General features: G+C 37.1%; 1 protein-coding gene across 1 annotated transcript in view; it reads right to left on the bottom strand.

Annotated features, from left to right (window-relative positions):
* Positions 1–4720: 4720 nt before the first annotated feature.
* slc9a8 (solute carrier family 9 member 8) overlaps positions 4721–27358 on the bottom strand; it is a 34558-nt gene continuing 11920 nt past the window's right edge. Inside the window, exons 4-16 of the mRNA XM_079478045.1 lie at positions 26019–26077; positions 22866–22949; positions 20623–20724; positions 17606–17640; positions 17289–17432; positions 12629–12761; positions 11660–11765; positions 11257–11373; positions 11083–11165; positions 9160–9271; positions 5890–6110; positions 5362–5508; positions 4721–5280 (exon numbers count right to left, since the gene is read on the bottom strand). Of these exons, the coding sequence (XP_079334171.1) occupies positions 5170–5280; positions 5362–5508; positions 5890–6110; positions 9160–9271; positions 11083–11165; positions 11257–11373; positions 11660–11765; positions 12629–12761; positions 17289–17432; positions 17606–17640; positions 20623–20724; positions 22866–22949; positions 26019–26077 (1454 nt within the window). The 3' untranslated portion in view covers positions 4721–5169. The remainder of the gene's footprint in view (positions 5281–5361; positions 5509–5889; positions 6111–9159; positions 9272–11082; positions 11166–11256; positions 11374–11659; positions 11766–12628; positions 12762–17288; positions 17433–17605; positions 17641–20622; positions 20725–22865; positions 22950–26018; positions 26078–27358) is intronic.

The raw sequence follows: 27358 nt of genomic DNA, 5'->3' as shown, positions 1-27358 counted from the left end.
TGGACCTGCTTGGAAGAAAAATAAACTACTGATCTCTATTCAGATTTTACGTGACTCTTTTTAGATATCAAAAAGCTGTAAAGGATGCTAAGGAGCCTATTTTTCATATCACAACTCTCAAACTCTCCAAAAATCCTGTTTTAAATCATCAATAAGTTTTTAAACCCAACTGTGGTCTCTATATCTCTTTCAAATAGAGTGCTGTGAGAAGGTTTTCTCAGATGAAACTAAAATCAGTAGAGCAGGGATAGGTGAGCTTTATGGTAAGCACCAAGTTGACTCTTTAAAGGGTGACGACACTAACGCTTTTTGGGTGTTTGATTTAGTTTCTTCTACCGAAATAAGTAATATCATTGCTCGAATGAAACAGTTAGTTCCCGGTTGGGATGTCTTACCATAAGGTCTGTTAGGTGAGGTGGCTGGTTTTGTAGGATCAAGTATCACATCATTTGCAGTGATGGACAGTAAAGAAGTACAAGTAATTTGTTACCATACTTAAGTCACTTTTTAACATATCTGTACTTTACACGAGTATCATTGTTTTGTAAGACTTTATACTTTGATTCAGCTACATTTCGAAGAGGAAAACCTTACTTTTTACTCCACGGCTTTCCTAAAACCTGTAGTTCCTTCCCGCGAAAAGCATGCGTGACCAATCAGAACACATTGTGTTTCGTGCCGTTTGGACGCTGCTGCTGCCTGCCTGCTACTTGTCCCAACTTGCCTTCTCCTCCATCAATATCTCCGTTTGGCACGCATTCATTTGTGAATTTTCGCTGTCCCGTTTATAGCCAACCAACAATAATGGAAGAAGCGTCAGACATTGACAATTTTCAGTTTGACTTTGAAATTAACTAAAGGCTAATATGTCGTTTTACGCAAACTGGATATAATACGCTCATACGTTGTGTTAATAATAAACGTTGACATCGGTTGCATTATGCAAAGTTGAGCTAGGAAACTGCAGACTAGTAGCAAATCCCTTAAAAATGCCATTTACTTGTCAATCTCATTCATAGAATGTGTAGTGTGTCTAAAGAAATTCAATGTAAAATGATGAAAATGCATTTAGGCTGATACATTTTTTTGACATTTCTTCTATTTGACTAGGTTTACATGCAAGGTATGATTGGTAGCTACTTGAACAGTACCCTGTCTGCGATTGATGCAGGCTAGCTAGTTATTCAGCCCTCTTGGTACATGCAAAAACACATGAAATGTGCACTTCGCGGCAGCTCGAGTTCTTACACGTACAAAAAAAGTATGAGCATATTAGCCCGGTTCTGTCAACCTTGCACTGGTTACCTATAAAGCATCGCATAAATTTTAAAATCTTGCTTATTACCTATAAAGCCTTGCATGGTTTAGCTCCTCAATACTTGAGAGAACTTCTTACGTATTATAGTCCATCACGTGCACTACGCTCTCAGGCGTCAGGTCAGTTGGTGATACCTAGAATTTCAAAATCAAGTGCAGGCGGCAGATCCTTCTCTTATCTAGCGCCTAAACTTTGGAACAGTCTTCCCTGCAATGTCCGGGAGGCGGACACACTCTGTCAGTTTAAATCTAGACTAAAGACGCATCTTTTTAATCTTGCATACACTACATTATCATAATATATGTATTTCAAAGATCTAGGCTGCACTAGTTAGATCAACCGGAACCAGGGACACTTCCAATAACAACTGATGCATTTGTTGCATCAAAGAGTGCAGAACAGTACTCTACTCTCAGCCAGTCTTGTCTCATTGTTCCAAGGTTACAAGAGCGGAGCGGGCAGGGTGCAATCCATTCCTAGACCTGACAAATGCTGGACGAAGGAAGTGCTGACGTCCCTACAAAACTTCAGCCACTATTAGATTATTAATGATAATTTTAAATCTATTTTTTTTTATTTTTGCCTTGTTGTGCAAGCACTGTTGAGCTTGTGCAGAGGCTGCAGTTTTTGCCAGAGGGGAACTGGAATCCCCTGGTTAGGCCTGGTTTCCCTCCAAGGGTTTTTTTCTCCTCCAATGGAGTTTTGGGTTCCTCGCCACCGTTTGCATACTGTTTTGCACTGTTTTGCCTGGCCGGGGGGGGGGGGGCTGCTAGAATTTGGTAGTCTTATTTAATTAACACTGCATATAGGAATTTATTGTGTGTCTGATATTTGACCTGTGTTTTGAATTCCATAACCTTTTATGTTTTACTTATAGTCATTTTTTCTTGTACAGCTGCTTTGTAACAATGAAAATTGTAAAAAGCGCTATATAAATAAAGCTGACTTGACTTGACTTCATTTATGAAATTGAGATATATTGCTGTGAAGATATGATGTTTTAACCCCCTTTCTTTCCAGAGAAAGCATTTAAGTAACTTGGAAAGATACAATGCCCTGTTGTGTCAGTTTAGTTAGTCATGTGTAGTGTAGTTTTGTAGTTAATGTTTAAAGTTTATTTTACTCTTGTTTAAGTGTAGTTAGTATTAGTCCTGTCTTGTCGCGGCGAGGTCTCCTCTGCTCTAGAACCGCCGCTTCGGACTCTCCGGCACCGCGAGGCCACTCGGCGGCGAGGACACTCTGACAGCATATCTCTCCTTCCTCCCGTGTTTCGGCACAACTGTAACATGGTTCAATAAAAGGAAGGAAGGAAGGAGATGGGAACCGGCGAACATAAAATAACTTTTAATTAATAAAATCAAACGTAAATAGACACACACAACATAAAGTCCAGGCCTGGTCCTTTCTCACTGATGGTCCGATGCGCGTACAGCCTCGTTAACACTCACGCACTGGCCTCGCATCCCGGCTCTCGTCCCGCCTACCTTGCTACAATGCTTTAATGGCAAAATGTGTCCGGTTTAAGGGCAGAACATACTACTAAGTCAGTTTTATTGGGTGTATTCAATGATTTGTTACTCATTGAGCACTTAAAACAGCAAGAACAGAGTACTAATCGCCTGTCATCAGAGATGGTGCTGCAAATCCAAACAAGATTTTTAAGCCGATCAACAAAATTCTTGCATCAATTAAGCCATCAATCTGTTCTTCTGTGCAGGAGTGTAACAAGTTTCTTATGTTTTTTACAGAAAAAAATCTAAGCATTTACAAATCTATCAGTCTACTACCTTGCTCTGTAATTCCTGAGACCTATCCAGTTAATTTTCCTAAATCTGCAAAGTACCCTTGACCCTATCCCAACATCTGTTCTTAAGGGGTGTCTCTCTTCAATTAGTCCGCTCATTTGCAGCATTGTGAACACCTCTCTTACAACTGGTATTGTTCCAAAAGCTCTAAAGGTTTTAGACATTACATCAGTCCTAAAAAAGCCTGGATGTGATAAGTCAGACCTATCAAACTACAGGCCTCTCTCAAATTTCCCATTTCTTTCCAAGGTTTTAGAACGTGTTGTTGTGTCACAACTCCACTCACACTTGTCATCCAATGAGCTTTTCGAGGCTTTTCAGTCTGGGTTTAGAAAGGGACACAGTACAGATACAGCCTTGGTTCGTGTCTTGAACGATCTGCTTGTATCAACTGACTCTGGAGCCTCTACCATCTTGGTCTTGTTATATCGGAGTGCAGCTTTTGACACAGTGTACCAGTCTATCCTGCTGAATAGGCTGGAAAGCTGGCTTGGTGTCACTGGTAGTGTACTAAACTGGTTCAAATCTTACTTCAATGATCGTTCACAGTTTGTTTTCTTGGAAAACAACAAATCTGATACTGGACAAGTCCATTCTGGTGTTCCTCTGGGATCTGTCTTGGGTCCCATACTGTTTTGTGTTAATATGCTTCCTTTGGGGCAAATAATTAGGAAATATGGTCTGGTGTATCGGACTAATGATTCTCAATGATACTGATGACCCCAGTATGATGATACTCAAATTTACATAGGCTCTAAATCTGATCCTACTGTCACCTCAAAAATGATCTTGGAATGTGTGCAGGAAATAAAAACGTGGATGCATCATAATTCAAGAATTAATCTAAGACTCATTGGCATACATGCGGCTACTCACATACTCACAAAGGAAGACATTTTAATTTGATCATCGATGATTGTGTTTTATCTCCATCTTCTTGTGCTCGTAACCTTTGTGTGATTTTTGATCCTCACCTAACACTAGACTCACATTAAGAGCATCACAAAATCTGCATTTCATCATTTAAGAAACATTGCAAAAATTAGGCCCTACCTAACTCTACCTGATGCTGAAAGGCTGATTCATGCATTTATTATTATAATGCACTTTTGTTGGTTTATCTGCTAAATCTATAAAATGCCTGCAGTACATATATAGACTGTTATGATTAGTATTTTACTGTGTTGTACTGTAATGATTTTTACTCTTGTACCTCTGTATTTTACTTGTTTTATTTTCTGCAGCGCTTTGGGTTTTAGAAAAGTGCATTATAAATAAAATGTATAATTATTATTGTTATATAAACACCATGTACTGTGTTTTACCATTTTTGTGTTTTTCGGTTTCTATTTTCCCTTGTAAAGCTGCTGTGGAACAATGCACATTGTGAAAAGTGCTATACCTGTATAAATAAAATTGAATTGAATACTTAAGGCCGCTTTCTTTGGCGTGACGTTAGACCTTAGAGGCTGAGACTAATGCATACCCTGTGTACTTTCATAAGCATGGTCAGGTCACTCTTTTTAACAATCAAACATTGCACGCAGTTCTTATTGTACATATTCTTTCCACATTCATTATATACCACTTTTCCATCTCAGTTTTTGCATTTAATCTGTATTTATTACGCATATATACATTGTTCAAAATCACAACTCATCCCAGTAAAAAGTACAGTATAGTAAAGCACATAATAAAAAATAAATACTTCACAAATATAATAATTAGGTTTGTTAAATCAATGTCAATAACATAAACATTCATTGATGTCTTTTCCCCTGTAGTGCACAAAAAAATACACAGACATTACATTGTTATAAATAAAGATTTCAAAAAGGTATGAAATATTGCTGTTTATTTTTTGCTTTTACTCTTATATATTCTTCCAACCTGCATCAATGTCATGACCTAAAACATCCTCACAGTTATCCCTTCACCTCATTCTATCCCTGCTACATGGACTGCACGACTATGTGGCACATCCATATACTCATATCCACATCATGAAAGAACCGCTTATGTAAGTTCTCCACCCTTTTAAAAGTCTCAGAGCAGTTCTTCATCTTCCTCATCCTCAGAGCCTGACGGAGCCTGACGGACCTCTTCATACCATTTATTAGTAAGAGTCTTCATCTGTATCCGCCCGTGCAGCAGGTCCTTAAAATAAATTTAAAATTGGTACGATTTTTAAGTGTTCATAATCACAAGAGACTGATCTGTTCTGAATGGCAGTCTTACCTCCTGTGTGAGTCTACGGGTAAAGAAAGGGTTCAAATATTTGGCATCCAGCCACAGAAAGCCTTTTAGGTCTTGCCTTTGAAAAATCTGAGCCTCATACTCTTCCTCAGTGAGCTCAGACAAATGCTCAGACTCAATGGTGTTACCCTGCAAGAAACGAGAGCGATTGAGATGCTTAACTAACAGTACCTCTACGACAAGGTTATCAGGGGCTATACATGTATACAATAGATCTAATATTTTGACAGTTTAATAGAAACTAGGAAGGCATGAAATGTCAGTATTGCACAAATAGGCTCTGTGACTTTTGGCCATGATTATACAAGTGTCTGTTTCAGTCCATAAATCTTAATAGATGGGAGGGTTTCCAAAAGTGCTAAAATTGGACGAGAATAGCACTGGAATGCTCTACTGTTATTGTACCACACGAACCAAATGATATAAATACAGCGACAATACACTTTAGTTTAAGATTATGCATAACGTATGCGTTTTCAATGAAATTGAGAAAAATGCAGATTTTCAAACCATTTTCTCAGTTTTGCTCAGGTTAACGTCCTTCTTGTTCTTGCGCCGTGACTGGCTCTCCTCAATGTCCATGATGCGAATAAGGGGCATGGTGCCGCCTCCTAGCAGCAGAATGGTGAATAGAACTATAACTATGGTGGTGGTGCCAATGAGCTGACGTTTCTCTACAGGCTCCAGACCAAGATGAAGGCTCAGGGCGTATGGGATTGCACCTCGCAAACCTGACCAAAAATGTTTAAATAATTGATTAGAGGGATACATACAGACAATAGGGGTAGCTGACGTCTTGTACTTTTATAGACTTATTTTTCCATGTCAACCGCTTAAAGAGTTCGGCTTATGCCACTTTACGAGGTCTTGATTTTGTTTTTGAGGGTACTTAAATAGGGTCTCATGTATGGTAATTGGAAACACACATATTAAACATTATTGGAGCATCTGTCTTCAGTATACCTTCCAAACGTTTGGTTCAGTTCTGGTCTTTATCAATCCTAGCCTTTCGGAAAGCTCTGATTGGTCAAGCTGACCCAGTCTGATTAGTTACCCGCTTAAGAGCGTGTGTCAATCCCTTACAATATCTTAAGCTTCCACTACTCAGTCTGCAGTGACTGGTCGCCAGCTCAGAACGTGGGCTGACAATGTCCCGCCTTACAATAACCACGTATTAATTCATACAGGAACAAAGTAACAGTTTTTCATGAATGGTTAAGTGAATCAAATTAATTCAGTAATAAAACAAAGCTGTATTGCTGCAGAGACACAACACTGCCTTTGTTTGGAACCATTTTCAATGCCGAAAGCAAAAAAGACAATATGCCTCTACAATGTAGGCTGCTTAATTTTCACATTGTGTTGGGACTATAAGCAAGAAGAATAATCTGCAATAAATCGCTAAGTGTCTGCGTGTCCTGAAGACTGTGTTGCAAAAACATTAGATACTCAAAAATGCTACTTCAACATTCAACTTAAATATAAACTAGAAATCTAATTAAATCTTTTTTGATAAATGGATCTTGCTGACCACACAACAGTCTCGAAAAGATTGAATCTCATTGGCTGGAATATACCCCACCCCTATCGTTTCCTCATTAGCTTCCCGCCTGTGTCTCATTACCCACACCTTTACCTTGTTAGTCTCCCTACTTAATGCTCTCATGTCTATTGTCCTGTGCTCGTTCATTGTACTAGTTTCCTTGTTCGTATGCATACTACCTTGTTTGTTTTGCGAAGTACCTTGCTTGTTTCCCTTATCATACGTTTGCCTTTAACTGTCTTGTCCTAGCCTACCCTATCGTGTTTGTCGTAAGTTTTCTTTTAGTCATCGTCTATTTTTGCCCCCTCTTGAGAAGTGTTTTGTTTTCTTGTCTCCCCATCGTGGGTCTATGTTTTGTGTATTATTAAATACTTTTCGTTAACCCCTTAATCGCTGCCTGCAATTGGGTTCTTTATTCCTCTGTCACACCCCCAGGTCGTGACAGACCCTGACAGGAAATATGTTGTTTAAGTGTGATTTTGCCAGGGTAGCCTGCACATTAAAAGACATCTGAAGCCTGCACTTTAGCAGAGATATTCAGCTCTTTGTTATTGCTCACACGACCCCCACCTCCTGCTGAAATTACCCTTCAACGGAAACTCAAAAGGTGTCTTTTGAGAAGTTGCACATTTAAAAATAGATTGACATGTAAACAGGGATTTTTACCTTAATTACTTTATAAAGTGCTGTATTGATAAAGAAGATATGAAAATTGTTTGTCATTTAAACGAGAGGTTGTTACAGTGTTTTAAATGTAAAATTAAATATTAAAATAATTGAATGCGTTAAGTACTGTAAATTAGGAGCATTACGATTATAAAATGCATATTTTGGCGAAGATGTTCGGTTTGGAGTTTAGTTTCTTATCAGTGTCACAGCGTCTTATGTTTATTGGTCACCCTGCAAGTAAGACATTCATTCTAAGCTCTAAGTCAAACATTCATAGCTGACCTCTCCCCTGTGAACTGAGAAGTGGAATCTGTTTTTAAAGCCTGTAGTTTAGAACATTCCAATGCTTGTCATTTAAACGCAGGTCATTTACACTATTTCGTAACACTTTAATTTAATACAGATGGAATGGTCTATAAAGTGTATATTTTGGCAAAATTGTCTTCACAAGTGGCTGTGTCCTTGCTCATGAGTAATAAAGTATCTTACATTTTCGTCTTGTGTAGTTTACTTTCTCCTCTCCGCGTTCATTAATAATTATAATAATAGTGATATTTTGTCACATTCGCTTTCACATATTGGCTGAAAGACATAGGTGTAGACTACTGTTGTTGCGATTTATCATTCATTTCTGGTTTAGCTGTTTATCACCAGATTTACCCTCGACTAGGGCTGTATTTGACAGTTTGCTTGTATAAGGACAGAACAGAAAAGTTCATGGTTATTTTCTTTACTATAAGAGTGTGTTCTAATAATTATTAGGCATATGCAGTCGCTTTAGACTGGCTGAAAAAATATCCTTATATGAACCTCTGTGATCATTACACGTTTTTAATGATTGAATGATTATATTAAGTCCTGCATTTGGCTCATTCTCTGCCTATATCGCTTTTACACTTACATTTAGCCATTTGGCAGACGCTTTTATCCAAATCGACTTACATTGCATTATCCTATAGGCCTACATTTGTTTCTAAGTATGTGCAATCCCTTGGGATCCAACCCACGACCTTGGCGTTGTTAATGCCATGCTCTTACCACTGAGCTACAGGAAAGCATGTTATATGCCTCCTGTCATGTAATAATACATTTATCACAATGAATTTCACAAACTCTCCCTTCGCACCTCCTGGCTGAAATTTTGCGAACTAGTTCCACATGTAAATGTTTTTTTAATTGCCGCCCACTCTATGCGGTGGTAGTAGGCATTCTGGTTTACTACCTACTGTATGTTTACCTACAGAAGTTGTTTCGACTGGCTGAACAGACTAAACAGATCATTAAAAAGAGAAAGGAGAGAGGGAAGTGAGAGAGGGGAAAGAGAAAAAAATTATGGAAATGGTTTATGTCACGTAAGGACTGTCTTTATATGGTTATTAAAAATGATAATTACAAAAATCAGTGCAATCACATGCCCATTTTTTGGCTTTTTTGTTGTTGTTCTTTTCCAAGACAGAACAGTATAGAGAGGTGGTACAGGAGATGGGAAAGGACCCCAAGCCAGGATTCGAACAGGTGCCAACCAAACACAAAACAAAAACTTCAAGTCATGTATTAGACCTTCTTACCACTGAACCACATTACGAACATCATTTTGGGGTTGATTTTGTGATCTCTGAAGAAGTTGAGGAGGAAGGAGAGGGGGAAGATATTCACAGCCCGACCAACAAGTATCAGGACCTGTGACAGGAATACACTTCATGAGAAACCCATACAAACTGTGATTTCAAACTGTATAAAAACATTTTTAAATGACAAATTAATAGCATGTATGACGTTGCCGTAGTGCAATATTTAAAAATATTCAAGTTCATTACTATACTGTAATGTCGCAAAAATATATCTAGACTACATCATAGGCTGTCACTATCAGATTCAGAGAAGTTAATTCATGCATTTATGACATCAAGACTAGATTATTGTAACACACTACTATGTGGTTCACATAAACTCCTGCTAGTTCAAAACGTGGCAGCTCAAGATTTACATGAACAAAAAAGTATGAGCATATTAGCCCGGTTCTGTCAACACTGCACTGGTTACCTATAAAGCATCGCATTAACTTTAAAGGCGTCCAGTCAGTTGGTAATACCTAGAATCTTAAAAGCAAGTGCAGGTGGCAGATTCACCTTAGTAAAGGCGCTGTCACACTGGACATTTTGCTCCATTGACTTCCATTTATACGCATGTGAATGTTGCATACCGAAAACGCAAGCTTCGGCTGAAAAATTTTGCATTTGCTGCATTCCAAAGTTCAAGTTTGGTGAACTGCGAATTCCTATCATGTGATGATGCGTGACCAGTAGTAGATGGATATGCTGTGACTTGGCCGTTTCAGCTGGAGGAAATGCTAATATTACACAATCCAATTTTGTACAACATGCCTATGGTTACTACACCCATACATGCTGGGGAAGAGATTTCGCATAGTGAAAGTCTCGTGTAGCCGCGTCTAATGTTGCCTTCACGGGCCCTGGGAAATTAGATAATTCCTACTTCTGAACTCATGATTCTGAGTTGGTTATGTTCATGTACTTTGTGGTTGGAAAGAAAAAACGTCAGATTCATGCTTACGTGCGTCTTGGGAAAATGTTATATGGTAATAGTTTTTAACATTACTGTATAGTTTCAGCATGCTGATTATTCTGAAAATTTGTTGAAATACATGCTATTTTATCTGTGTGAAAACATACAAAATGCTTCAAATGATAGTGTAACGACAACACTAGGCAATGAAGCGATTGCATAAAAAAAGAATATTGCATAGCAGAAATCATTCTCCCATCAGCCACGTTAAATGTTAAAGGCCCGCCCATCTTGGTATCAAAATGATTTTCCCAACTTCCCAGTGGGAAAAGAGACATCAGAGGGCATTCATGTGCAATGTTTACAGCTGAAACTCATATTTCTGATCAGGTGTGTTTGATTTGGGCTGGAGCTAAACTCCTCCTGCATTAGCACATCTGTTTTAATTCAGTGTTTACAGTGTCAGATGTCGCTACGCAGTCAATGAACAGCTCCTTCAAATTAAAAGTACAGCAGTATCTATGTATTTTAGATTTAATAAACACAATTTCCATGTAAAAGCTAATGTTTTGAGATTGTATGTCACTTGAATTTAAAATGAATGCAACAGCTAGAGACAAAATTCTGGCATTTTATATGCATTTGAAATAGAGGGGTTCTACTTTATGACAGAAACAAAAGCACATTTCTTTTTTTCACTCTATAACACTTAAAAAATACGTTTTGTAAGTAGTATGATACATTTGTGTAATATGTCTTTTCTCACTTTTTCAATAACAGCCCTAACTCACTAATCATAACCTGTCTTCTTCTTCCATTATTCTATAGATCCCACTACCCTCCCATCATACCACATATAACCACTTTGGGAATATTTTTTTACAACAAACGTCCAGCTTTATTTCTCAACAAATCAAACAAATCGTGATCCACAGGTGTCACAAAAGAACATATATTATACTTACTATACACCAGACGACAAAAGACAGCTCAAACTTATGAGGGAAACTGAAGATGGACAGACCCAGGAAGGCAAACACACACGTTTCTGTGGAGGTCGAAGAGAAGAAAGAAGAAGATTTTCATTTACTACTTATGCACACTGGTGGTAGGTTTGTTATGTCAGGTAAGGCACTGACCGCACATGAAGGCTACAGTCCGAAGCGTCTGTTGCATGAGGATCTGGGTGACTGGAGACAAATTATGATGAGTGTAATGAGACATGACGATACCGGAGAACAGAATGGCCATGATACCTACAAACAAACAGAGAAAGCAAATAAAAAAATGAAAACATTCATACACAAATAAACTTTTTAAGTGGTTCCCCAGCAAAGGTCAGCGACACAATGCTAGGGTCACACACAGTTATGATGCTGTAGACTCTAGATATGGCACCCCTTTTCTTCAAGTAGCATTGAAGTTGTGTAAATGAGCAATCGGCACAAAGGACACATGCTAGAAGTGCAGCGGATCGATTCTTTAACATACTGAAAATGATTGACAAGCTTCCAGGAGCTGAGTGAAGTGCTTCAGACTCACCAGAGAGTTTAATGCCCTCAGCGAGGCCGTACGGCAGGTAGGCAAATATAATCATCATCCCAAACTCCAGTGATGGAGTCTTCCTCAGGTCAAAGTATTTCAGCACCTACACACTTGTTCAGAAAACTAAGCTCACAAGATGTACAAAAATTGGCATGTTAAAAGAAATAACATTTATACACACACATATAATGCTGCAAAAAAGTAATAGACCACTAATATAAATTATTATTATAAAAGTATTTCTGAACTTATTTTTAATAAATACATGATATTTAAAAAAATTACTTTTGTTTTATTCGGTGAACTAATGAAATATTTTTAACTTAAACAAACCAAACTGGTCAAAATAACAAAAAAGATCTTGAGGATCTTGAATCTGGTTTAAACAACACAATACTGAGTGTTTTAAAGTCCCTCTGTGTTCGATAATTGTATCCCTTAAAACTAATCTTTGACCATCGATATACATAATTAAAAAATTAATGCTTGTCTTAAAATAGCTTGAATGTAACTACAGCTCAGCTTCTTCAAGTATATTAGCCCCGACCATACTTGGCCGTTCAAAAGCTGCTAAAACTGAAAGTTAAACTGAGAGCGGACAAAGGCAGTGCAGTGATTATTTTAGCCTGAATCTATGCATCATATTTGCATATAAATGCAGATCCACAGGGGTTAAATTAGTTGATGTGATTGGTTATAGGTTTATGACGCCATTAACTGAGGCAGTTTCAAAGCACATTTTTAAATCTCTTTGATAAAAATAGATCAATCAAACCACAGCTGGGTTGTTTTGATTAGGGGTGGAGTTATCTGTTTTTGCAAATTAGTTCTTAATTTCAAAACATTCCTTTTGACATTATTTCACTCTCTTTATTGGACAAAAATAATATAAAAGTGACAATCCTCTGCTAATCCTTCAATGACAATAATTCTGTAAAGCCGCTTTTAAGCAAAATAGAAGGATACAATAGCAGAGATAAGACCGGTGAGTGTGCCCAAAGCAGCGGAGCCAAAAAACATTTTCAAGAAGTAGCCAAGAGCCTGCAAGAAAGTCTCCCAGCCTGTTGAGACGTCTGAGCCAGCAAACCCTTCAGCTGTACTGAAAGACCAACATCATCAAACATTATTGTTGCTCAAAACAAGGACTCATTTGTATTTGAAATTTCATTTTATTGTTAACATGGAGCCAGTATCGCAAACAGCTGTAAATTACCCTGTTTGCCGCTAATTTCTCATTGACGGACATAGGCCCTGTCCACACGAACACAGGTATTTTCAAAACCGCAGGTATTTCACCGGTTTTCTCTGCGGTTTGGCCGTTCGTCCACACGCAAACGCAGTACACGGTCACTGAAACCAAACTTTTTTGAAAACTCCAGGGTGAAGATTTTTAGAAACTGATATTTGGCGTATGATGTTGGAATGCGTACCGCTATCTCCTTTGTTTGACCTCAGATATCAGGCTTCCGATTCCTCTGTTTATAGAAATACATGTGTACGTGTGAACTAGGCCTTAGTTGTGAAAATAGATTGTTTCACACCTTAATGGAGCATAAACAGCTTTATACTTGGTTAACATTATTCAATTGCCAGCGAGGAAGGGGAAAGTGATTTTAGAGGAAGAGCGAGATATGAAAGCAATTTTAGATTTTTTATAAAACAGAAAACACCAATTAATTACGGTTTATAAAGAGACTAAGGCTGTCACAACATCAGATGTTTACTACAAAATGATCTTGGCCAATAAATTCTAAATGTTATCGCTTTACATTCCAAAAAAAGAAGCTATTAAAAATATATATTTTTGCCTGTTGTTGGTTTTCAAATTTTTGGGCTAGGGAATCACACTCAAAATATGGATGTAGGTACGCAGAAAAAGGTTAGTAAACATTATGCCTCTCAAAATGTTTAATGATGCAAAACAACATACTGGTCCTAAATTATTTATAAAATTATCACATGTAGTTGCAACACTATATTAATAATAAAAGTTATTATTTCACAGTTAAGGGGGTCGCAGACCGGCTGACGCATGTGGCCTCTAGTAGCACACAGCTACAATCTAGATACTGCCATAATCCTGTCGAGCCACAAAGTGTATAGTGTTAAATTACATAGAATTTGTCTAATAACTTCATAGAGACTGCAATATATATTTATCTATTTGGGAATAATGGAAAACACAGAAAGTATTCAATAATTAATTTGAACGGATACAGGAAAACAATAACAGATTTACCAACGTCATATAGACCATATTTGTTAAATAGCGTTCAGATACCTATTACATATCGTTTAATAAAATAACATTTAAAAAAACTTTTAAATTGGTTCAACTTGTCCTTGTGCTTTTTTACTTTGCACAAGTTCAACAGTGCTTGCACAACAAGGCAGAGGCTAAAGCTTTTGCCAGAGGGGAACTGGAATCCCCTGGTTAGGCCTGGTTTCACTCTTAGGTTTTTTTTCTCCTCCGATGGAATTTTGGTTTCCTCACCACCGTTTGCATTCTGTTTGCCTGGCCAGGGGGGCTGCTAGAATTGTATAGCTTTATTAAATTAACACTGCATATAGGAATTTATAGTCTGTCTGATATTTGACCTGTGTTTTGACTTGCATAACCTTATATGTTTTGCTTATAGTCAATGATTTCTTGTGCAGCTGCTTTGTAACAATGAAAATTTTAAAAAGCGCTATATAAATAAAGCTAACTTTACTAATGTGTCAATACTATACCTTTTAATACTATACCATGGCAATACTATATTTGGGGTTTTTAGGTCTTTGTATTCTTAAAATGTCATGAAATTTGGCACACAAACAGTTCATTAGGCATAGGGGTCCCTCCATGTCAACTAACCAAATTTTGAATAATTCCCCGGTATTTCTATTTTTACAGAAGCAAGATCAACATCAGTAGTAATGAAAGTCAAAATCTTTACACATAGATTGGTATATCCGTAAGTAAAATCCAAAAGGACACTGAAATGGTTGTGTAGTGCAGCGTGTTTGATAGATAGAAAAAAAAGATTAACATCAACATTACAGTATATGGTCTTCAGACATTCCTCTTTAAAATAAATTAAATACCATTCGGTATTTAATGTTAATTTTAACAGTTTTCATGAGCCACATTTAGTTCCCATTATCTCTAGGACTGAGCCATGTGTGGGGCCTTAAAAATGTACTTCCCAAATCAAAAGTATCTTAAAGGAAAATCAGGTATCCTTAACATTTCATGAGTTAAAGGCATGCAAATTTGGTAAAAATAACACAAAAAGTGTTTAATCCTCAGTTTTATCAAGGATTGCTAAATTTAACAGATTTTACTAACAGATATACCAATCTCAATTATGATGCTGGGATTTTTCTCATATCATTTTTCACCCACTCTAAGATGGCTCTAAATTTCCGGTGAAACTTCAACAAATCAGGGATTTACTCAATACTAGATTACTCAATAACTATTCATCGGTGGCATTTAATATTTTGTCATTCATCACTACTGATGTTGGTCTAGCTTCTGAATTGTTTTTTTTAAATTGACCCAGGGACCTCTAGATGACACGGAATGACCAATAGGCAGATGGATGAAGAGGGGAAGATGCTAGATACGAACAGATTTTTGAAATCTTAAAAGATTTTACCATGTTGATACAATAAGTTTACAAAAAAAGGAAAGAGGGAGTGTCTCTTATCTACAGCATACACTGAGTGAATTGGATCAGATCTGCGTCCTTAAATGCACATTCCCATTGTGCATTATTTTCCAAGAGCCAACATGTAGCGGAGGCACAGTGGTACTCTGGCATCGTGCAAGTATATTTATTTTTTAATTGTGGGAATAAACATGCACAAAACTTTGTATCGCCCCTTGTTATGCAAAATAAACTTGATGCATAGATTACACACATCAGGCATAACATTATGACCACTGAGAGGTGAAGTGATTAACACTGATTATCTCTTCATCACAGCACCTATTAGTGGGTGGGATATATAAGGCAGCATTGGAACATTTAGTCCACAAAGTTGTGTTAGAAGCTGGAAAAGTGGGCAAGCGTTTAGAGGATTAGAGCAAGTATGTCAAGGGCCAAATTGTGATGGCTAGACAAATGGGTCAAAGCATCTCCAAAACTGCAGCTCTTGTAGAGTGCTCATGGTCTGTAGTGGCCAGTATCTACCAAAGTGGTCAAACAAGGAACAGTAGTGAACCGGTGAAAGGGTCATCGGTGGCCGAGGCTCATTTCTGCATGTGGGGAGTGAAGGCTGGCAAGTGTGGTGCGATCCAACAGACGAGCTACTGTAGCTCAAATTGCACCAGAAGTAAATGCTGGTTCTGATAGAGACAATGCAATGGAGTTTGTTGCATATGGAGCTGCATAGCCGCAGACCAGTCAGGGTGCCTATGCTGACCCCTGTCCACAGCCGAAAGCGCAAAAAGTGGGCATGTGAGCATCAGAACTGGACCACGAAGCAAAGGAAGAAGCTGGCCCTTGATGAATCACGTTTTCTCATAAATAACTTGGATGGCCGGGTGCATCACTTACCTAGGGAACACATGGCACTAGGATGCACAGTTGGAAGAAGGTAATCCGGCAGATGCAGTGTGATGCTTTGGGCACTGTTCTACTGGGAAACCTTGGGTCCCGCCACCCATGTGGATGTTACTTTGACACAAACCACCACTATGCATTGTTGCAGAAAATGTACACCCTTTCATGGAAACAGTATTCCCTGGTGGCTGTGGCCTCTTTCAGCAGATGATGAGCCCTGCCACAAAGCAAAAATGGTTCAGGTATGGTTTGAGTAGCACAACAACAAGTTTGAGGTGTTGACTTTGCCTCCAAATTCCCCAGATCTCAATTGAGTGGGACGTTCTGAACAAACAAGTCCGGTCAAAGGAGGCCCCACCTCGCAACATACAGGACTTAAAGGATCTGCTGCAAACATACCACAGCACACCTTCAGGGGTCTAGCGAAGTCCATTCCTCAACAGGTCAGGGGTGTTTTAGCAGCAAAAGGGGGACCAACATACTAGGAAGGTGGTCATATTGTTATGCCTGATCAGTGTATATTTGTTTTGTTTTTAACATTAAAAACAATCATGGGGAAAAACACTTGATAAACCGTGAAATCGGCAGAATCTATAATAAACTGTGATACAGATTCTTTGTCAAACCGCCCAACACTACTTCATCGTAAACATGTCAGTTACTGGTCCGTGATAGCTTTTTCTCATGATAAACATGAGCAAAGTGTATTTCTATGCCAAACACACTCCCTAGAATAGCTTTTGTATAAGTTTCAGGAAAGTTATTTTCAAATATGGCTCGTTATGTAACAGAGGTCCTCATTCCTTTCATGTGCAATTTCCCGATGTGTAATGCATCGCAACAGCCAAGTGACACACATTATTCCCATGTGTGACCCCCTGTGCTAAAAAAATAAGGGTATTGTATTTATTTCTGTTCAAAGATGAGTGGTGGTTTGTTCCGAGGTGATTTTTATCTAAGGATTGGAGTAAGATCAGAGCCTGGCTCCTTATATCAGAACTCGAATCGGTAGAAAATACTTTTCTAAAATAAATGATGAATGGGAAAGGGTTTTGTGATTCAGCAAGGCATACTTTGTTAACACAATGGAAACAGCGTCATTTAAGATGCTCTCTCCAAACACCAGCATATTCAGCACAGGATCCACGTTCAGTGCGTTAAAGATTGCGATAGTGGCGACTGGATCCACAGCAGAGATCAGAGAACCAAATGCAAAACTAGAGAGGAAAAACATTCAGACGTAAACATACAGTACAACTGTATATTATTAATGAATATGTAAAAAAATATATAATTTTAGAATGAAACTACACAACTACAAATCGAAAAATGTAACTTTCTGAATGTACTTTACTGTGGTGAAAAAATATTCAAAAGCAAACACACTCACCTGTCTGTCATTGACATCTTGTAAATAACATCAGCCTGTTTAACAGAAAGATATTGATATAATAACTGAGGTGAAATCATATTACAGGAGCTATTAAGGTATTTCAACTGGACTAACCAGACAAATCACTACATAAGGTTCAATAAAGCCTTTTACAACCATTTAATTTAGGCTGACAATTAATAAACGATTGATTGCCTGTGCTTTTATGTCACTTAAAGTGTCAACTTTAAAATATACGTCTGTGACGAAAGCAGTAAGGCGGGGCCGGTGGCGTGAGTGATAGTTGCAATCAGCTGTGCGCGCACCGGTCCCGCATATCTCACGGAGAAGATTGGATTTTGTTAAATGTTCGCCGGTTCCCACCTCCTTCCTTCCCTTTTATGGATCTCATTACAACATCATTTATAGACAATAAACTTTGAATCATACAAAAAAGGTTTGAAATTACTTAAAGCTGCCTATAAAAAAAACAGTGTACACCATATCCACCCAATTTTCCTGTTGTGATGAATGTCCCTGCACTGTAGTTGAAGTAAACATACAAGTAGGCATGATTTCACTTTAATTCAAGGAATGAAACATTTTCGACATTTTGTCAACATTACTGGCTGAGTGGCTGTTGTTTCTCACGTCGTGAATATCTTAGCACACATCTACTCCCTTTTGCATTACTTCGAATAATAATATTCCTTGACAAGTGAAAAAGTTTAAAAAAGTAAAATTTTGACAAGTGAAAGAGTTTACTTTTTACTATTGCACTTGATTTCAGTGCCAGCAGGTCATGACTGAAGTGCCCTTGAGCATGGCACCTTACCCCTGATTGCTCTGCAGTAATGTGACACTGTAAAACTACTTGTAAGTCTCTTTGGATAAAAGCGTCGGCCAAATGAATAAATGTAAATGTACTTAATAAATTGACGAGCCCTCAACCTATTGCCTTGAGTCCCATAGATTGCAGGTCTTTTGAGTTATTTTTTGGGGAATAAGGTTGCAAATATAAGGGCTTCTATTTCTCCTCCAATAGTCATTCTTGAGGATAATACTAGTTTGTAGGAAAGTATTGTTAGATTAATTTGCTCCGGTATATGAGCAGGATGTTTCTGAGACTTTGAATCAATTGAAAACATCTAGTCGTTTTTCTGATGTTGTTCCAGCAAGACTGTTTAAAGAAGTGATTGGAACTATTGGTCCTATTGTACGGTCTATAGTGAATATTTATCTTATTTCTGGATGTGTTCCAGATGAACAAAATATAGCTACAGTCCAACCACTCTTGAAGAAGCCATCAGTAGATCCTGCAGCTGTTAATAATTAAAGACATACACTATTTCTAAGATACCTTTTATTGCTAAATTAATAAAAATGCAGTGGCAAAGCATTTGCTGAATGTCATTAATGAGAACAATATTTTTGAGAAATACTCTCTTTTTAATGTGTTACAACTGTTTTATTTATGGTGAAGGATGCCGGTTGAATGCTCAGTTTTAGTAGTATTAGATTTTACTGCAGCAGTTGATACAATTGACCACTCTATTTTAATTAATATATTGAATACATGGGTCAAGGTTTCGGGGACGGCGTTGGATTGGTTTGTGTCTATATGTAATAAGAAATTTGTAGTGTCAGTTGGGGGAGAAGTATCCCAACGTGCTGAAATTGTATGTGGAGTTCCGCAGGGTTCTCTGTAAGGACCAATTTTATTTTCAATTTGTATGCTTCCATTAGGTGCTGTGATCAGAAAGCTTAATATACTACATTTTCACTTACAGTTGTACTTATCATTGAGTTCCAAGAATCTAAATAGTTTGTATGTCTTTCAAGCATGTGTATTTGATATAAAAAATTTGATGGCTCTACAGTTTTTGCAACTAAACAATGAAAAAAAAACGGATATTATGATAATTGCTCAGTGCTCAAATAAGATACAGGTTGAGCTTGCTCTAAAGAGGATTTCTACAAATAATAAGCAGGTAGTAAAACATTTGGGTGTTTATTCTGATACAAATTTAAACTTTGAGTTTCATGTCAAGAAGTGGGTTCAGTCTTGTTTTTATCAGTTGAGAAATATTTCTAGAGTGAGACCGTTTTTGAATTTTAAGGACACAGAGAAGTTCACTTATGCTTTTATTTCTTTTTTATTTATAAAGCGTTAAATGTGTGCACCTTTCTACTTAGACCATATGAAACAGCGACATGTCTGAGATCTTCTAAAGAATTGCCGGTAGTTCCAAGAACTAGATATAAAACTATAGGGGATAAAGCATTTGCAGTGAGGGCTCCTAAACTTTGGAATAGTTTGCCTGAGGATATCAGAGCATCTGATTGTGTGACTGTTTTTAAATGTCGACTGAATACGTACATGTATAGATGTGCGTTTAGGATTTTGTGATGTCTTTTGCGTACCTCTTCTGTAATGTATGTTATGTAAAGCACTTTGTGCATTGTAGCTTGAAAAATTCTTTATAAAAAATATTTTACTTGGGTCTAAAAATGTGTTTGCATTTAATGTGTTTAAGAATGTCTGTAGTTTTTTATTACTTCATGATCAACTGATGTGCGGATAGATTTAGTTTATAAACTGTAATGTTTCATTAGCATTCGGCTATCCTATGTACCTTTATTGTTTAGGCAAGTATTTCTTGTTTAGCTGTGGGTCCAATTAGCATACATAAGTGTACAAATGTGTTGATTATTGTAGAGTGTCTGTCATTGTTACTTGGATAAAGGATGGGCTAATAAAAGATGTGGAAAGATTTGGATCTCTGATCACATAAGACAGTCCAATTATATACACAGTGCATCAGCATTCAGTTTTTTGCCTTAAGATCTCCCTTGTGTTTCTGTGTTTATTTGTGGCAAGTGTTTCGATGTTGATACAACTGCCCAACTCTTATACAAGTATTAAAAGACAGCGAAACCAGAGGGTTCTCGTTTCCACCTCTGTGTGCATGATTGAAACGCATAGACAGACATGATAAAATGTATGTACGTCTTTCATATGTATGTGCTTCTACCTGTCCCAGAAAGTAGATTCCTCCACCCACTATAAAGGCAGAGATCGCTGTTCCAAACACAGCGAATAGTGCGATTGAGCCAATGTTTTGAAAGAAATTCCCCTGCGGAATAAAAACAAAAACCTGTTTAAGTTGGTGCAAAAACAATGTTTTGTTTTAAAGAGCCCAAATCCAGAAAATGCACATTTAAATGTTGTTTGAACATAACTGTGTGTCAGGAGTGTGTGCACAGAAACCCCCTAGAATGATAAATATACACAGATTAATTTTTATTAAATCCTCAATCAAGCTCAACAGTCCACCTGAACAAACTTTTGGCCTTCTCTCAGTAACCTGACATCACATTGATTAAGCCCTGCCCATGACTGCTGATGGACTGCTGTCTCCGCCCTCATTGAGTTCATTGTTTTCACACTGGACTACTTACAGTGAGCTGCAAGAATATTTTGTAAATAAACAAGGTGTTTGTTGTTGGATGTGTGATGGCCCGCGATGCAGCCACACATTAGCAAGCGGTAATTTTGCGCACACCTACACACACGCACCTAATATGTATAGTTGTATTTTGATTTCTGCATTCGTATGATACATATATTCAGTAAGAAGACTCAGACACTTTATTCCTCATTTACATATTTATTTATATTTTCTAATCATGGAACTGATCTTGTTTGTATTCATTTTGAGTGTATTTTGAAGTTTGTGGTTTGTCTTCCCCTTGTGTGTTAATGTGGACTAGTCCATTTGTATAAATGTTTCTCTGTTTCCTTAGTAGAGCAGTTCAGGTTGGTTTTCCCTATGTATTAAGTTATTTGAGGTTTGTTTGTTCTGTTGACCTCAGTTATAGGCCTAACATTTGATTTGTTCATTTGGACTTTAGTTTCCTTTTTTTTAATCATTTGTGTAAACGCCTGACTTTATATTAAATATATTTTTTGGAAACTATTTTTCATTGCCTTCCTTACCTTGACTGTACCCTCACAGATGCAAGACTGAAAATAATTTACTCCCTACATCTGTGGCTCTGAAGAAACAGTGGATATGTATTATTTCTCAAAAGAATGTGCAGAAGACGTCAGGTGAAGTAACTTTACACCTAGTCTCTGTCTCAGCCTCAAGCGTCACGCCCAGGGACCATTGGCTAAACATCTGATGCAGAAGGCACACATTTCTGGAAACACTTCAGCACGTTCGAAGTCGTCATCTTAATGGATTTCTGGCATTCTTTAAGGGCCCGCCTGAGGCTGTCTGATCAAAGTAAGCTGTGGATGGATTTATAATGGGTCATGTTTCTACTTTTTAAACATATGAACAGGTTAAACAGGTGATTTTCCTGTGTACTTTAAATTTTAAAAGCAATGTGCATAGGTAAGGACATAACGCATTTGTGCACTTACTGTTAGAGAGCATGTTTAATATAAATGACGTGTTTGTCCTGTCTACTGTCATTTACATTGTAAAGACATGTTTGGTTTTTAAAGATAAGAAGTTTTTCTCATTCGCTTTATGTGACTATTATTCTCAGTTTTGTTGTTTCTGGAAGCAGGCTCACACAGCCCTGCGGTTTCTGCTGGAAAGGGGCGGAGACCAGCAGCTCATTTGCATTTAAAGAGAGACCAAGACTCACAGGCAAAAATTTATATTTAGGGCACAGTATAATAAAATGTATGTGGTGCATTTTGAGCTGAAACTTCATAGACACATTCTGTGGATTTTGTAAAAGAGCTAGATTTGGTGCCTTTTAAAATCAAGTTAATCAAAACAAAACTAATTACTAGTTTCTTTACCTTTGTCTGTTAACATAAAAAAATGCAACTACCCTAAACTACAAGTTACACCATTTTAAATAGTCTACATAATTACGTTTTGAAACGGTTGACATACTGTACATGCACCACAGGTAAAAATGTGTTGTTTTTCATAAGAAATCTTAATCAATAATAAAAATGAAAAAATAAAACAATTATTTAAGGTCATTTTAATTCACTCGATTACTTTTCAGCTAAAACATTTACTATCTGACATTCTGCATGATTTTGAACAGTTATTCAAGCTACAGTTTAATATTGCTTAAAAACTGTTGACAAAAAAAACCAAAGATGAAAAATCTCCATATGTCATAAAATATGAATTTAAATTTTTGGCAGAACTATTAAAATGAACTACTAAACAATTAAAAACTGCCTTACTAAATAACACCCCTGTTTTCAAGTCAATTTGTTTAGAATTAAAGTCAGTTTTACCTTATGTAATGAGTATCCCGATTCAAAAATAATTGGTGGTAATAATAGAAGAAAAAACATATTTGGGCGAAACATCTCCTCTTCCTAAAAGAGAAATAAAGAGGACAGTAAAGATGATTAGTGACATTTGCAAACAAATGCATGACAGCTACAACAAAATCACTGTAAAACTTTTGTTGTTTTTACCAAAAACCAAACAAACAAATGGAACTTGCAGCAGACTGACAGTTGGATGGAAGGAGTTAAAGAATGTTCTGCCCAAGCAATCTAATTTACATCACAGGAAAATAAATTTTCAGATTAGGCACATACATTTGAAAAGGTGACTGACCCACACTGAAATGCTATTCATAAAAAACACTGCAATATTCCATAAAAAAACTGAAATTGTTTTTTACATTTTTCTGGGATTTTGAGCTGACGTGTGAGTGCATTGTAGTTTTAAAAATAAATCAGGGATTAATAAATTAGATAAAAAATATGCCATGTACAAGCTTTGCAACCCACTTAGTCACTTTATTATTGCATAATAATGTATTCTAATGACTAACAATGACACTTGTTCATTGAGTGTGTTTACATGCACAAAATAAACGGATATCTATCGAAAATCAGCTTTTAAAAGAAACCTTTTTTAAATGTTTCAAGTCACCGTGGGAAATCAGTTTCTTCTTATATCCATAAAACCCTCATAAACAGTTTTTCATTTTGCTGTTACTACACCTACTGTGTGATTCAAGAGCGGACTTTTATGCGTTATTTTACTGTTACTTCCATTTCAGTCTTTTACTATTACGCTGTTGTGCACATAAACAAAACTGAAAGTAAAACTGTAAAGGTCGAGCAGTTTTTGCTTACAGTTTTTATGACCTTTCCCTGATAAAAGAAAACCGTTTTATGCGTATACATTAGGGTTGAACGTTTTCAAAAAATTATAGAATTGTGATTTTTTTATCAATATTGCGATTTAATTCTAAGCACCTTACCTTCTGTATTATTTAATAAAGAAAATCGATCTTGGTAACCAACTCAATATTAGACAGATTAACCATAAACTATAGTTAATGCATGAATTGATCAGTGGCGGCTGGTGAATATTTTTTGAGGTGGGGCTGTGGAACACTGACACAGCAAACTATTTCATCAATCTAGTTACCAGTCTCAGTTAAATTACAGAATTATCAATGTGTACCCCGGTGTTCTCATGTTTTCTTACTTTCTCCGACAGGTGAATGTAAAGCTACGTTAGCCCGCGAATGATATTGGACTTTGTCAATTGATTTGGTAGCGTAATGCTACACAGATTTACGTGTTTAAAACATCGTCATTTAAAAAGTAAACATGTTCTCACTTTTTTTTGCATTTCCTTTACTCGCCAAAGAGTAATCGTGAACCATAATAACAGAACAACAGATGCCTCATCTCAGATGCTGTATAACCACTTCTGCATTGGCGTGTTGCCGTAGGTTATACAACTGGAAAACGAGGGTCGTGCATTCAAATTCAAAAATGTTTATAGATTTAAGATTATCATTAATAATTTGTAATTTTGCCTTGTTGTGCAAGCACTGTCGAGCTTGTGCAGAGGCTGCAGCTTTTGCCAGAAGGGAACTGGAATCCCCTGGTTAGGCCTTGTTTCCCTCTGAGGTTTTTTTTTCTCCTCCAATGGAGTTTTGGGATCCTCGCCACCATTTGCATACTGTTTTGCACTGTTTGCCTGGCCGTGGGGCTGCCAGAATTTTATAGTTTTATTTAATTAACACTGCATATAGAAATGTATAGTCTGTCTGATATTTGTCCTGTGTTTTGACTTGCATAACCTTATATGTTTTGCTTATAGTCAATGTTTTCTTGTACAGCTGATTTGTAACAATGACAATTGTCAAAAGCGCTATATAAATAAAGCTGACTTGACTAAATCAATTCTTAAATGATTCTGTGTTTTATGCACAGCTCTTCCGTGAACTACGGCTCTTTCAGAGGGATCTAAAATCACTATGAGATCGTTTTTAACGTGCATTTAAAAAAGCAGGGAAAGAGGGAAATAATTATTTGATCCCCTGCTGAATTTTGCCTGCTTACAGAAATGAAGGGTCTATAATTTTTTGGTAGATTTTTTTTTTAAATCAGGGGAAAAAATGTTGTATAAACGTTATGAATTGATTTGCATTTCAGTCTGTGAAATAAGTATTTGATCCCCAAGCAAAACATAACTTTGTACTTACTGGAGAAATCCTTGTTGGCAAGCACAGAGGTCAGACATTTCTGATAATTGGTCACCAGGTTTGCACATGTGTCAGGATACATTTGAGTCCACTCCTCTGTGATTCTTTTAGGTTTCTTGGCTGTCGCTGAGCAGATTGGAGTATTAGCCTCCTTCACAGATGTTCTATAGGACTAGGGTCAAGAGACTGGCTAGGACATTTAATGTGCTGCTCCTTAAGCCACTCTTTGGTTTTTCATGTTAAAGGTAAATCCACGACCCATCTTCAGTGATCTAGTTAAGTGGAGGAGGTTCTTGCCCAATATTTGATGGTACATGGGCCAGTCCTTTAGCCCTCTATTGCGGTGAAGTCATCCTGTACCCGAGCAGAGAAAAAGACCTAAAGCATAATGTTTCCAACACTGTGTTTCTCTGTATGGATGGTGTTCTTGGGGTCATAGTCAGTTTTTCTCTCACTCCAAAAACAGGAGTCGATTTTAGTCTCACAGCACTTTCTCCAAAACCTTTTCTGAATCATTTTGATGTTCATTGTCAAACTTCAGATGAGCCAAGCGGGCCGCCTTGTGCATGAGGAACTTGCAGGTTCATCAGGATTTCAATCTATTGTGGCATAGTGTGTTTTCCAATGGTTTGCTTGCTAACTGTGGTCCCAACTGTCTTGAATACAAATACTTATATCACTGACTGAAATGCAAATCAATTTATAACATTTATATAAATTTTTTCCCAAAATTTTGTGGTTGATATTTGGTTTCTAGCAGTTAAAATCAATTATTTCCCCCACTGTAAATATACTTGATTATCATGAAAATAGGGGAAAAGGGTATTGGAAAATCCCTGGAGTAAACTGAACTTGTTGAGGTCTAAACAACAACAAGCTGTCATGAATAACCAAAGAAATGTTAAAGTGGTTAAAACCAGAATCACACCTTCCAGTTGGCTAACTGCTGAGACTCAATGATCTTGATAAACGCCCCCATCAGAATACCTGTAAAAAGACATGAATGCAGACATGCAAAAGATTTGGTATAATCTAAGTTTTATATGTACAGTGCAGTGAAAATGTATTAGCCCCTATCCAGACATCTTCAGGTTTGTGTCTTAAAAAGTTTTAGATCTTCAAACAAAAACAAAAAAAAGAATGTTTTACAACTTTAAGTTAACAAAGTCAACATGGGTTAACATAGAAGATTATGCATTTGCTTCAAAAAATTTATAAGTAAAAAAACTCATTAATAACAATGTTTATAACATTAACAATTTATATTTATTGACCGATATCTATATGTCTGATGATTTATCATGCATCCCTGGTAGTAAAAACGTGAGAAGCAGCAGTCAGGAACTGTACAAAAAAGGAAATCATAGAAGGAAATGACGTAGTGTCTCAAGACGCACTTTTGATAACATACATTTCCATGCCAACTTGCTACTGCAAACAAAAACCTCACAACGTGCCTTCAGGTTCTTCGGATTTATTTACTCCAACATTGATAAACAGCACTCTATGAATTTTTTTTACTATTTTACCTTGTGACAAAAATGTTGCTACAGATGAGTAACACAAGTGTAATGATCTAACATATCCTTCTTGTGCCTTTACATGGAAAAACACGAAACTTTATGTCACTACTGTGTTGCTACTGCTAAGCTCACTATGGTGGCTGACACAGGACAAAAATGTTGCCACGTTTTCACTTCGTTGTCGAAGGAAACAACATACATACTACTTGTCCTCCAATAATAATAATGATTAAAATATGGTGGAGAGCCAATCAATAGCTTGTTTGCAATCACGTGGTCATGATGACATGAAAAGTTTTCTACACAGGAATTCACTACCACAAACTCAAAATGACTATGTTTTGCATCCTTTATTATTGTTTAAAACAATCAAACTACGAGGCGTTTTACTTTAAAGCAAAGGTTGTAGTTCATGAAGGGGCAAATGCGATTTTTGACTGAAAAATGGAGGCTTGTAAACCAGAATCTCCAGCCGGGAAGTGCAGTGTTGGATGAATTTCTAAAACACTTAACCAGGTTTAACGTACCTAAACAACGACCAGGGATCCTTACTTGACTTGACATAAACACTGGCTACTGTTAAAAGAACAAGTCCTTATTAGACTGATAAAGGGAAACATCTTGCATTTCTCCTCCATAGAAGTCCATTATAAGTAAACAGCTTAAAGTACCAAAACAATATTTATACGACTTCTGCTGTCATACATATAAGCAATACAGATGTACTGTGAACTGGATGTCCATG

This window comes from Barbatula barbatula (genome assembly GCF_947034865.1).
Source record: "Barbatula barbatula genome assembly, chromosome: 17".
NCBI classification, from domain to species: domain Eukaryota; kingdom Metazoa; phylum Chordata; class Actinopteri; order Cypriniformes; family Nemacheilidae; genus Barbatula; species Barbatula barbatula.
This window is presented reverse-complemented; position numbering and strand designations above follow the sequence as displayed.